At 37.8% G+C, this 14,363-nt stretch overlaps 1 protein-coding gene across 1 annotated transcript in view; it reads right to left on the bottom strand.

Moving 5' to 3' along the window:
* Nucleotides 1-14,363, bottom strand: part of LOC108534983 (neurexin-3) — a 766,104-nt gene that overhangs the window by 22,979 nt on the left and 728,762 nt on the right. Inside the window, exon 10 of the mRNA XM_017880661.1 lies at nucleotides 8,187-8,306. Coding sequence (XP_017736150.1) covers nucleotides 8,187-8,306 — 120 coding nt within the window. The remainder of the gene's footprint in view (nucleotides 1-8,186; nucleotides 8,307-14,363) is intronic.

The following is a 14,363-nucleotide window of genomic DNA, read 5'->3' as shown; positions in this document are numbered from 1 at the left end:
TCCTGAATCCCATGCTCTCACACAGTTGCTCAGCACAGCTTATCATGTAAGGGGAAATATGAGGTCATGAGTAACCCAGGCTAAAGGATAAAATTATTGGTATTCTCCATTCAGGAGAATCACTGGACACTAATACACACTATAAGAAGAGAAGCCTTTTTGCTCTGACCCTTGTAAAGACACAGCAAACAAGTCTTGGGCATTCACTACCAAGTACTTTTTTCTCATAACTCACCACCTAGTACTTGTGGGAAGGGTTCTATGATAGAATATCAGTTGACTTCACCTGCCCAGCAACTGTTACTTTATCTTATAATAAAATGTAATTTTTTTATTTAGGAAGCTACCCACCCCTCTTGACCTTTCAACCACCTGGACTGGATGAAGTTGACCCTAATCAAGCTACTCAGCCTAGACCACTCAACGTATTTTACCCCTCTAACCATCACAGACTTTGGACTACAGACTAAAAAACTGGTCATCACACTTTAGGGTATATCAGAATCACCTGTGGGGCTTAGACCCTCAGAGCTTAGAATTCAAAAGTCTGGAGTAAGGACTGAGAATTTGCATTTCTAACAAACTCCAAGGTGATTCTCTTGTGGCTGATCTAAGCACCACCCTTAGAACTGGCAACAACTCAAGCCAGCCCAGCCACGTTCAGGTCCAGAGCTCTCGCAAGCAAGGATTGCTGGAGGGGTAAGAAGAAAGCTTCGAGTTTCTGGAGGCTGTAAGATAATCAGAGGGATCAGAGGACTAGCAACCCAGAAGACAATTACAAAACGAAGAGAATCAGCACAAATAACATATGTGCTGTCCTTTGAGACTCTGGATCAAGCGAGGCACTTCTGGACTTTTTCAAACTGTGTGGCAATAGACTCCCTTTCATGCTGAAAGCATTTGAGTTGGGTTTCTGACATTCACAAGGGAAGTATCTTCAGCTAATACAAACAAACTATTTAGAACTTTCATTACCTATTTTACTTAGAAGTGGTGAGTGACTAGGGTAGAGGGGGAAAGGGGGGCTTGAAATAAATACAAAGAGACTGGAAATTTTAACAACAAAATAAAGAACAACATCATTAATGTGGCCAAAGTAGAAACTGGCTTCCTCAACATTTATACAGAAAAATCATGTTAAAACATAACAAAGCATGTTCTACTGCCAAGCATTAGAGGGGAATTCTTTCTTCCTGTCCTCTCTTCTTGTTACCTTCTACATTGAAGAAACTCCACTAGCAAGACTGATAGCATGTCTTTATTTTCCTTTAACAACTTTCCTGAAGAAGTGACATAATCAGAAATATTAAGGGTAATCTGCAAAGATAAGCTGTGTATGCTTAGTTCAGCCCCTGACATCTCCTCTTTCTCTTTGCTGGAGCAAGCTGCCTTCAGAAATGTCCATTCTACTGCATGCATCCATAGAATGGGTGTTACAGGAGCAATCCTTTTTTCCACAAAGGATGCCTGCCCAGTTCTGAACTACTTACTATTCAAGTGGGCAATTCTGTCTAATTCTGAAGTTCAGTGGGTATAAGCAATAATATTAATGTGTGTTATTACTAATTAAAATGATATTTGCCTTCCACCCTCATTGCAATATTTTCTCTATTGGCTCAGAATTCCAGTGACAAAAAAACGGAGGACTGTATTTCCTTAGGTCTCTTAAACTTTAATGTCCGGGAGACTAAACCAGACCATACCCTTAAGTGCCCAATATTGGTTTTATCTCTTTGGGAAAAAACTCAGACCTAATTTAAAGAATTGGCTGGAGACAGTGGCTCATGCCTGTAAACCCAGCACTTTGGGAGGCTGAGACAGAAAGATTGCTTGAGGCTAGGAGTTCAAGACCAGCCAGGGCAACATAGCAAGACCTAGTCTCTACAAATTAAAAGAAAATATTAGCCAGGCATAGAGGTGTGTACCTATAGTGCTAGCTACTCAGGAGGCTAAGGTAGGAGGATCACTGGAGCCCAGGAGTTTGAGGCTGCACTCCAGCCTAGGTAACGCAGCAAGACACTGTCTCTAAAGTATAAAAATAAAATTTCTCATATTCCCTATAAGAACAAAAATTAGATTTACGTATTATGAGCTTCTATGTGGTGTTTTGACAACTAGTGACAAATCACTCGCTTAATATAAGAAGAAAAGATGTTGGTTAACTTAAATATAAATATCAAAATGCAACATAAATCTGCTAACAAATAACTAGGAAATAAAATTGCTTAGTGTTAAAAATCAGACTGGTTGTGAAAATGCAAAGCAAGATAACCTAAATTCACATGCTCTAAATTAATAAAGTGACTGAAAGAAACATCTACTGTTAAATTGGCTATAGCTACTCCTACCAGGAAGGGGAGCTGGGCTGGAAAATGATGGGGATGGGGAGTCATAGTCAATAGCCATGGAAACAGAGAAACTGAACTATGATGATGTTGCTAGTCATGCTAATTCTTATTTTACAAAGAAGAAAAAAAAATCTAAGATGAGAACTAAGAAGTGAGAATGGGGAATCTCTGGTGAAGATTTGGGTTCCAAAAGGAATCTGAAGACACAATTTTAAAGTCAAGTTGAGATCTTTCAGAGAAATTCTGGATGAATTGACCTCCAGGATTGAGGGTTTGGGAAATTCTGCTCACTAGAAAATTAATTTTTTACAGCAAAAAAAAGTGTTTAATGAGACAGGAGATAGCAGAGAGACTGAGCGTGGATGTGGATAAGTATACGAAGTAAAGTTAATGATGGATTTAAGAGCTTAGCCCAGGAACACAAACTGAGAGTTCACGATGACTCACACAGAAGCTGCAACTAAGAGTTGGCTAGGGGATGGGGAGAAGGCCATGTGGAATCAAATTAGAAAAGGAATTTGCTTGGGAGGTCGAGGCAGGTGGATCATGAGGTCAGGAGATCGAGACCTTCCTGGCTAACATGGTAAAACACTGTCTCTATTAAAACTACAAAAAAATTAGCCTGGCATGGTGGCACGCGCCCAGCTACTTGGGAGGCAGAGGCAGGAGAATTGCTTGAACCTGGGAGGCACAGCTTGCAGTGAGCTGAGATCATGCCACTGCACTCCAGCCTGGGCAACAAAGCGAGACTCCATCTGGGAAATAAATAAATAAATAAATAAATAAATAAATAATAAATTGGCTTCACTGTGTGCTAAAGGAACTTATTCCTTTGTTGATGGAGACTTCAAAAAATAAGTATATTATTGCACCTGGGCAAAGCATGAGCGATTGCAGAAAGTTTGAAACCTGTGCCAAATTAACAAAATACCTTTTTTAAAATCTGTGTGTAATTTAATCAATAGTAGTGACAGAAACCTTTCACTCATCTCCTCTGAATACTGTCTGCAAACTGAACCTCCTTTCCATTTAAGGGGCAAATATATTCATACCTCACAGCAGCTTCCTTCAAACTTCAGGGGAAAGAGAAGTAACTGGGGAGAAAGATAACAAGGCAAAACCAAGACTACTGAAAATTCCATATAAGGCAGGCACTGTGCTAAACACTGCATAATCACTATGAAATGTCATTATCACAATAAAATTGTAGATAAGTATCTTTCTCTTGCTTTAGAGGTTAGGGCATTTATCTTGTAGAGGTTAAGCAGTTTGATCAAGATTCACACAGGTGGTAAATGGTAGACCCCTACATTGAACTCAGGTCTGCTAATTCCAAAGCCCATATCTTTATTAGTACAATGAACTGTCTTTGGAAAAAAGGTTTGACTTATTCCTCACATCGTTGCCCAAGAAAAGCAGTAGGTAGAATTTAACTGGTGAAATTTCCATGCAGAAGCTGTTGTAAGGAGTTCTTATTTCTTCCCTATGGCCCAGTATCAGAATGTCACTCCATCTAATTCATGGGTAATATATCCAGCACCTTCCCTAAAGCAGCAATGTTGCCTTGCCTCTTTGTCACACATTCACTTCCATATTTCACGATGGCCAACAAGCAGTCCACAAACCAGCTCTTAGAGTGATGAAGGACGTATACTTATGGAAAATTCTGGCCAGGTTCAAGCTGTAGCTTCCTATTCCTATGAAGCAACAGCATCTAGTGGATGAGCATGGAGAGTCCAGGGCTGTACTGCCTGACTTTGCCTTCTGCCTCCAAGACTTCTTCACTGGGTTACCTTGGGGGAGTTATTGGATTTTTCTATACCTCAGATTCCCATCTGTAAAACAGGCATGAAGTTAGCAGGGTTAAACGTATCAATTCATGTGAAGTACTTAATAGCTTAAACTGTGCGCTACTGCTAATTATGTCACATTCATTTCCCTCCTTTCCTCTGAAATGATTGAATCAGGTTCTGGTCATTTCACTTATTATTTTTCTCTTTTTTTTTTTTTTTGGTGAGAATGTGGGCTCTTTTTAAGTAGAGGCCACCTCTTGTATCTTCTGTATGTCCCACAGTGGCTACCAGAGGGGTCTGAGCACAACTAGCTTTCCTAACTCCCAGGGGAGGGGCTTGTGTTTGAGACATTTGCTTTGGGGTCAAGGATTGGGTCCTCACTATTTCTACACATGAGGTTCCGGCCAAAACTAAGAGCTCAGCAAAAAAGAATCATAATAGGAAATGCTGAGAGGAAGCAAACTGACCTCTCGTGGCTCTCAGAACATGAGGAGAGAAGTTAAGAAAACGAAAGCTTGTAGAGTACCAGTAAAGAATCTTCATATTTTGCTCACAATTCCCTAACTCTACTGGTCCCACATCCCTTTCTCCATAATAGCAGCAATTTTTAAAAGTGTGTAAGTGTGGTATAAAATGCTTTATTAAAAAAAGTTTCTGGAACCCCCCAAAAAATTAGCAAATACTGCATACTTATCAATGATTTGCAATGTACATTAGCTTATTAAAGTCTCCTAATAAGCCTTGCAATAAAGAACTCCATTTCATTTTGTTTGACCTAACACTCCTCAATCCTGTTTTATCAAGTTCTTAAAAATTACTATAAGAAATACATTTTACATGGAAAATTTGCAAAATGACTTTTACAGCTTGGTGCTATATATGCTATGTAGATAAAGACGGGGAAAGTCAACAAAAACCAGTGTAGTCAATTTTTTGTATTAGTAAGGGTAAGTTTTTGTACTAGCAAGAAGTTCTAGGCAGAGGAGGCAGTTCATGCAGCATTAGGCCCCAATTCTGAGGAGTACAACTCAAGTTATGCTTGGTATAGTAATGTATTCTTAATAATAGAGACATAGATCAATCCATTATTATTAACTGTCAACCAAACTTAATGCTTTTCCAAGAATACAATCACATTACAATAAATGATAAACACAAGGTTGAGGAATATTTCTATCCTTGTTTTTGATTTCTTGTGAGTCAGACCTATTCTTTGCATCATTTCTATAAATTAGTTGAAATTGAACACACTGGGGGGTCTTAGAGAACATTAAAGGGATTACTAAATAAGCCAATGAGATACTACTTAATAACTTGAGGACTGTGGGTATTTTAGTTTCATTGCCTGATTTTATGACTTCTGTGAACTAAAATTAAAATTTCCCAACCCCTTATCACTGTAAAAAGCAATCCAAGATTGTAACTCATAAGCAAAACAGCCCTTTTTCTCTCTCAAATTTCTTTATCCTTCTGGCTGCTTTCTTCCGCCAGCAGTGAAGTTCAGGGGGTGGGGGAGGGGACATGTCTGAAAATGAAAGAGCTTCATTAATTTCAAAAAATCAAATTACTGGATAACGGCATTTCGTGACTTAGCCCTGCTTTTTAATTATTAGTGGTAAAAGAAAGTGCGATTTACAAATACCTTTATTCCAAAGTTTTCATAAAAGAATAATGACTGAGATAAACACATTACAGTACCCTCAGCTCTGTCCTTTTCTATGACTATACTTTTGGAGTATTTATTTTCCAGGGAAAATGAAAGGAACTCACTGTCAGGAGAGATGGGGTGAGGTCGCCATCTAGTGGCTGCTTTTTAGAAGTGGCTGTGAATCCCGTCATCCTTCAGAGACAAGCCCAGAGGAGTGAGCAAGAGATGTGTGATTTATTACCAGTACCTTTGCAGGATCCAGATGCACCACCAGTTGATACAGTTCTTAAATAATTAATTCAGGTTGGCTGTGGGCGCTACCTAGTGTAACCATTTGTACATCTCTTTTAAAATGTTCATTTCAGAATGCAAATTTATGCTTCAGGCACGTAGACCAGGAACTTCACCTCCCACTTCTAAGTTATGTCTGTGTGTAATCGAAGTGTTTTGGATAATTGTGGTGGTGGTTCTGTTTGTCTTTGTTTTTGTGAGGGAGAGATCAAGTGTTGTGGTCTACCTCCTCTAAGTTTCTCAGGAGACTTTAATAAGCGAATGCATTCCCCACCTCACTCCAACCCGTTCCATTATATTTTTCCCATATTGTAAGATAAATTATTTTCTTATGATGGATTTTGAAGTACAGCAAGCGGAATGATTTTGTGAAATCACACTAACATGGATTTGGAGCTTAATTATACAACGTCCTCAAAGTTTCACGCCTCCTTTCTGTAAAAGGTAAGTGACATTAAGAACACTTACCTTTAAAGGCTATAGTGAATGATAGATGATTAAAGAAGCTGATATGCTTAACACAGCTAACAGTTTCTAATGCCTACTGGGCACCAGATATGTGCCTAGATGCTCTTCCTTAATACACAGGCTATCCGTCTCTACACACACACACCTGCACATGCACATATGTATCTTACTATATTTCCTGATTCCAGAAGTATAGAAACTCAGGCTCATGAATATAAAGTTAAATCATAAGATCCAAAATTACAGAATATTCAGGCTGGAAAAGGCCATAGAAATAACAGAATTTCAATTTTAAAAATGAGGAAATTAGGAAAAAGAGGTTTAGTGTATCTATCCCAAAGGCATAAAACATTTTATTGGCAATGATTGTATTAGACCCCCTGGGCCCCTGACTGTCTTATTCACAGAAGAAACCATCGAGATGGCTTAGGACACTGACTGCATTTAACAAGGCTCAGGAATGTTAACTTTCCTAATATCCTGCAAGTTAACGTCAGGGCCCACATCTGATGCCAGCAGTGTTACATGTAATACCCTATGCTGCCCCAAGTCTTCTTTCCCATATGGATAAGAATTCTGCTTCATAGATGTGTCCTGCTCTAGAATATCAGAGAGGGAAGACTTAAAAGATATAGCATGTAAAATGGCACTTGATGATAGTCTCTCTCTTGTACCTCAGCCTTCATCAATTACATCCACCATCAAATTCAGGCTGAAGATCTACCTTTATAAACCACTTCTGACTTCTCCAGCCCAAATGGGTAATTCCATCTTCTGATTGACAAATTATAATCTCACCCACCAAAATTAGAATCTCATTATATATTTTGGTCCTATTTTCAAATACCAGAACCCTATGTATTCTGCTTGATTGGTTCATTATTTTAGGAAACAGGTAATCTCATCTGTTGCCATTTTATCTTCTGCAATTCTAGCATGCTGCTGACATAGAACAGACTCTTACGAAATACTTATTGATTGTGTGGAACTCTGAATGTTTCTTTCCATATGAATAGGTTCATTAATTTATTCCTCACCCTTCTAAATGTAAATTCCATCAGGCCAAAGATTTGCTTGTTTGTTCACTGCTGTATTCTCAGTGCCTTATAAAATGGTGTGTGGTGCAGAATAGATAATTAATAATGATTAAGTAAGTAATTAATTAAACCAAACCTCATTCAGCACCTTCTAAGTATCATGCACTATTTTAGTACTTTACCTGTAATGTTCTGAATTTCTGGTTTGTCCATCTCTTCTGCTAGAGAGTGATTCACTCACTGATGGAAGGAACTGGCATATGGGAGGATGATTGACATGTGATTTTTGAATGACTGAATAATAAAAGGATCTGTGGAACCCTACATCTGTTCTCCAGACACACACTCTATGCCTAAGGAGAGAGACCCATAAATATGTAGTTATAGTTAGCAGGTAATTTCCATAATGCACATTGATGAAAAGGGATTGTAAAATACAGAAGAAGACCTTCTTAGCCTTGCCTGAGTTGGTCTACAGAAAACACGATTTGTGACTTCTACTATGCAAAATAAAAGGTTTTGCAAAACACTGTTCACTCACTGAATGACTGAGAGGACCATGAGAGAAAAGAGAGACAAATTTCACCATCGCCATACTCACCCTCAGCCACATCATCATCCACGGTTAACTTAAGGCTTTTTCCTCTCCGCACCACCCGAACGGTGTGCCACTCATTGTCATTGAGCTTCTGCCCTGCATACAGGGTCTCTGGTCCTTTGCCTAAGGATGGTAGTAAGTGCCAAAGTTAGAATCAATTCTCAAAGTACTGTTCATGCATCAGGGCTGTCAAAACCACACTGGTGCACATGAGCCAGCAGCACTCAAGGAATTATATTCCACCCAAAGTCCACTCGAATTTTACCGATCCAACGGATTCTCCGTAGGAGTCCCCATGTGCAAAAGTCTCAATTCAAACATAAAGGATAATGGCACAGTAATGAAAAAAATTGTGCCTTCCTTTATCTCAGATATAAGGTTTTCAAATGCCAATGGCAGTAAGCAATCATTTACAGGAAGCTGTAGTTAGCAGTCATTAATTTCTCAAAGTCTTAGAATCCAGATGCATTTCTTTAAGATAATAGGAAATTTACTGTAATATTTTTTCTTTAGAATAATTTGGCCATTTGGCATTATACACCAGTCTGGCTTTTAGAGAGTATCCACCAATAGGATGAGAAAAGGACTTTGCAACACATACTGCCTTAACTTGACATTTCCATTAACACAGGGTTCTACTAGGATTCGCAACCATAGAAATCACAATAGTAAGCATTACAATAGTAATAATGTCAAGTTTTAAACCCCATCATAAATAATGCTCCTGGAGGGAATATGAGGGCCCCCAGACTTTTCCCATTGTTCATCATCCTCCAAAAGGATCCAAAGACCTAAAAGCTGAAATGATGTAAAGTTCCAAAACTGAAACTTTTCAGGACAAAAGCATGACTAATATAAAGTGCCACTAAATAGAGGAATAAACCAAGTTGTCCCAAGAGATCCATGCTCCAGATGCTCAAGCTAATGTTCAACTGAACCCTATAAAGAATCAGGGGTAACAGGAATTGTGCTTAGGGGCAAAAGATGGCAAGAGAGACACAGAGGCATTAAAACGATCCAGTTAATAAAGGAAGAAAATGTCACATTCTTTTAGGATGTATATCGTTATTGAACTGAAGTATAAATTTAAAAGACAAAGAAGATTATATAGAAGCAGAAGATAGACCGAGTTTGCTCTTTCTAGGAGGGTAGCTGAGCTCATGAAGAAAGATGCTGATTAAATATTTTTGGATTAGTCAATCTATATGTGGAAAGCTCCATTCCTGAAAATGACTAGGGAAAAAAAAAAAAAGATACAGCATATAAGTGGCTAATATTTCCCTATGGATATATGTGAAATAGTTTGGAAAACCATATACTTGGCTCCAACATATACTGAGCACAGGGCCAAGTGCATAGTAGGAGCTTTAATGAGTGCTTGAATAATCAATGTCTACATAGGTCTGTTTCTATGGTAACCATCAATTAGGGTCAATATGTATTTATCGAAGTAATTTTGAAAGCTTTATTACGTAACTGTCACTAGCTACTCTCCTCCCTCCTATACATTCAAGACTGAAGATATTTTATATGGGGGAATATAAATCTCCAGGTAATTTCAAACTACACCTTTTAATTTTGAGTAATTAGTATTCCTATTTTCTGCTGGTTATAAGAGTTATGGTAGTAGTTCAAGTTTGGAGGAATTCTCCTCTTGAAAAATAAACAGACTTTCAAAGTGAAAAAGTTTCTTTTAATTACAATGTGCACAGCAAATAATTTATATTTAATAATTTTCAGAATGCACCCAAAGCTCAAGTGCAACCCACATTGACAAGAATCTTGAACATTTAGTAAGGAAACCTAAAGGACCAAACGCCCTCAAAATTAGGGAGTGATGCCATAAGAGCAATGAATCTTAGGAATAAAGTAACTCTACAATAAACCATTTTAGATTCCATCTCAGCTTCTCTTGCTTTATATGTTTGTCTCAATGTTACATAAAATGTATGTATTATAACAGAATTTCCCTACATTTTCAACTGATTAGATACCACTCTTCATTATCTTATTAAGTTCAGGTCTAAGATTGATTTAACAGTTGCCTTCACAACAGCCAACAGTGAGGGCATTGAAAGAAAATGGACCACATAATGTGAATACTTTATAAAAAGAACAGATGTTCCCAGAAAAAACAAATCTGTCTTTGGTTTTTTATGTTTTTATCCTCTTTATTCTACATGCAAATGCTTCAATAAGAAAGAAAAAAGTAAAGAAAGACACGGAGAATATTAGCTATGAAGGCAGAACTGCTACAAGTACAGGCTATTTAAAACATCTTCTATAAGGTGGCATCTGTTCTTTAGGCAATTTTTGTACATCGCTTAATTTTTATGATTGGGGACAAGATAAGGGAAAAGACTAACACAAACATAGTAGTTTGGGAACATTGTTTCATTCGTGTCACATTACCTATAGAGTTTTATAAAACAAGCTTTCTTTCAGCCCAATGATGCTAACGTTTGGAGGTCCGTCAGCTCTTATGCTATCCTTGAGATATTCACAGTGGTCAGATTCAAACACAAACATTTAACTGTCCATTTGACTGTAAAACTTTGGAATGTGATGGCCAATGAATAAAATGTAAAAAAAAAAAAAAAGAAAACCCACAAAACTGAAGCTTCTCATGCCCTACTATTTAGTTACATTTGATACCTCCAACCGCAACAATTCTTATTATTCTTAGAGTAGAAAAAACAAGATTCATACTTATCTCATCAATATGACATGGAATGGTATTTGATATTCATTTTCAAACAATAAATAAGTAAGTCCCAGTGGAATTTTGTAAAACTCCTGGCCTCCAGAAGTGGAGAGTCAATGACATTTATCCTTAATCAAGTCAAAAGGTCAAGTCATTCTACAGAGGAAAAGTGATATTTAAACTCAGCAGGAAATCTAGGCAAAGAGAGAGGAGGAGCAAACCTAATCAGTAGCCCAAGAATAAAAGTGAATTGATAAGTAATGCAAGATGCAGACACAAGCGGAAGGTTGAAATATACGAACGTTTCAGGATGATCTGGTCTAGGGATTACTTTTTCTGGACTGTTCAAGCAAAAAACCCAGTGAAGTAGCATCAGTGAAACAATGAATATAAAGAGTTCTTCACGTAAGCAAAGGATAGTTCAGACAAAAAGAAGAACACACTGAAATTTAAAATGAAACTAATGGGAACTTAAGGAAGATCTCAAAACCATCAACTTTCCTGTATTTTTATAACTAGTAAAGTTATGATCTGCAACTGGGTACATATTAGATATATGTATTACATGTATTTTTCCCTCTTTTATAGTTTAAGTAATAAATATTGATCACAAAAAAATCCTTTGATTCCCTTGAGGCTGCTTAAACTATCACTGATGGATCTAAATAGAGACTATTAATAAATTACCTAAGACTCCTCAGTTGAATTTCCCAGGTAATGACACTCATGCCTGGAATAAAGATGCAAAAGATTTCTGGGATGCAGAACTTCGTAAAAATAGTGTTGAATTGTTTACTGTTGTAGAACAGAGAGCCTTTAATGAATGCCCTGGGTAAGACCAGCCAAATGCTCACACAAGCTATCCTTATTGAAAACTCATCTAACACCATCTCTTTGAGGTAAGGCTTTGTTTCACAGAAGATGACCTAATTCTCTGTTGAATGGAAGATACAGAATAAGATATCATGGACAAAATACAAAGACTAGATTGTTTTTCTTGACCTATCCTACAATAACCCTATGGAACCCTTACTTCTTTTAGAAGCCAGAACCAATAATGAAATCAAACAGAAACATTAGGAGATAATGCATTGCTGATTGCTTGGAGGAAGATGACACTCAGATATTATCAGATTTTTCCCTCTTTTGGCAGACAGAAAATCGGAGTGTATGTTAAAAATCTGTATTTGAGCATTACTAAAGGCACACACCTTCATAAGGTAAACTGTGGATTTTAATTATTTTTAATTTATTTCAATTTTCTTAAAAACGGTTTCTAAAAAAACGTTCATATTACATGAATTTGTTATTCCCCCCAGGAGCAATATAGCAGCAAGACTACAAGTTACCCCTGACATACATGTGTTTGGTTTGTCAATGTATTTCTAAGACCTGACCGAACCAACTAAACCAGATGGTTTTGCTCATACTCAGGGAATAGAAATTCCTTCCATATGCCGCAAAGCTCTGTTTCCAAAAATGTATGGGGAAGCATTGGAAACTTTTTTGCTTGGGTGGAGGTTGGGGAGGGAGGGGGTGATATCTCTATCATAATCACTTTGCTTTACCTGACCATGTTTCCATTTATTCAAAGAGGGAAATGAAACAGTAACTTGATTTCCCATCAAACTGTGTTTCACATGAACCAAAATTTCTACAATGCATAAAACATGTGAAAATTACCCCTTTAGAAAGGCATAGTGAAAGATGCATATAATTATACATCTAAATGATATGGTTAATAAATGCTCAAAGTGATGGACTGTGTTAGATTTGAAGGACTCCAAAGATATATCAAAAAAGAAAACTTACCTTTGCTTCCACAAGCACCTTTGGCTAGGCTAGCTGAGCTGTGACAAGCATTTCACTAAGCCCATAGCATCACACATTGTATTAGGCATCGTCCCCAGACAAAACAGATCAGACAAGTAAAAGCAGGGATGATAAGGAAAAAGAACAGGACTGAATGAAGAAGAGGAGGACAGAGAAGTAGGAAAAAGGCGTTTTATGTTCTGTCCACAAAATTTCAGCTTCTGGTTGTTTTCTTTGAGGAGGTGTTTTGTTTGTTTTGTTTTGTTTTTACAAACTTAGTTTTAAAGTGTTCATTTTCACTGGAGAAAACATTTTAAATCATAATTATTTTAGAGCCAGTTTGGCAAAACACCTCAAATAGATCATTTCATTCTTACTGGAGTACTTAAGGCTCAGGAATAGCTGCCATACCTCCTACAACAGGTGTGGAAGGTGTAGGGAGCTTTCTTGAAGTCTTCTGCTGATAAGTCTCCCAGGGAGGTGTGAGAAAGACAAGCGACCCAGCTATTTAGTCTGAGCACCCTCCATGAGCCCCTGCTTCTACTTAAAACCTACTAAAAACACCACCAATATTTATCAGGCTTTAATAAGCAAACATACCATTGAGACTGACACATATAACGAGTTCAACAAAGGACTACTCACCCCTTTCTCTGCACCTCATCCTCTGCTTCAGCCTCCCAGGGTATTAATAGAGTACTGTTACTCACCTCTGCCAAAGTTTTGCAAGACTATCTATTCATATCTTTCACAAATGCTAATTGAGTACCAGAAGGCAACCAGGCATAGTGGTCACATTCTGATGCTCATTCTGATCCTCATTGTGGAGGCTAAAAAGATAAACAAGACAGAAAGCGTCCTGCCTTACACAGTTTACAGTCTACTTTGGGGTGAGAAAATCTGATAGACCATACACAAATTAAGGAACATGAGATAATTTTAGATAGGGTTGAGTTCTGTCAACCCTATCTAAAATAAGACAGGGTAGTATGATGAAAAGTAGTTGGGGTGGGGAGTGAGGATTGAGGATTGGCTACTTTGTAGAATGTTCCAGAAAGACCTCTTTGAGGTGACTTCTCTACTCTTATGCTGAACACTTGGTTGGGTAGAAAGGTACTAAATGAGACGATCAGAGAAAGCTTCTCTGAGAAGGTGCATTTAGGCAGGAGCCAGTCATGCAAAGCTGGTGATGTAGGCAGAGTCCAGATCACATGAAGTCCTAATGACATGGCACAGAACCTGAAAGCTCTTCAACACGTACTGGAAGCTCTTGGAAGGTTTTAAGAAAGGAGATTATATAATCTCAATTAAGTTTTGAAAATCACTCTGGTTGCTATAGGTATATTCGATCAAAAGTGAAATAATGGAAACAAGGAGATCTATTAGGAAGCTGTTAAAGACAAGAGATGAAAATGATTTAGGCTAAAACTAGGAGACAGTAGAAATGAAAGTTGTAAAATTTGGGATGTATTTTACAGGTGGAGTCAACAGGACTTGGAGATTGGTTTGGGAGGTGAATTGGTAGTAGGAGAAGTAAAGAGAGAAATCAGTGTTGATTCCTAGGGTTTGTTCTGCCAAACTGGGTAGATGAAAACAGCCTCACTGAAAAGGGAAAGATTCCAGAAAAAAGTAAGACATGATTGATCCTACTAGCCAGAGAAGGT

Source organism: Rhinopithecus bieti, unplaced genomic scaffold, assembly GCF_001698545.2.
Source record: "Rhinopithecus bieti isolate Rb0 unplaced genomic scaffold, ASM169854v2 scaffold_11380, whole genome shotgun sequence".
Taxonomy (NCBI): domain Eukaryota; kingdom Metazoa; phylum Chordata; class Mammalia; order Primates; family Cercopithecidae; genus Rhinopithecus; species Rhinopithecus bieti.
Note: the sequence above shows the minus strand (reverse complement) of the source record. Positions and strands in the feature narration are given on the sequence as shown.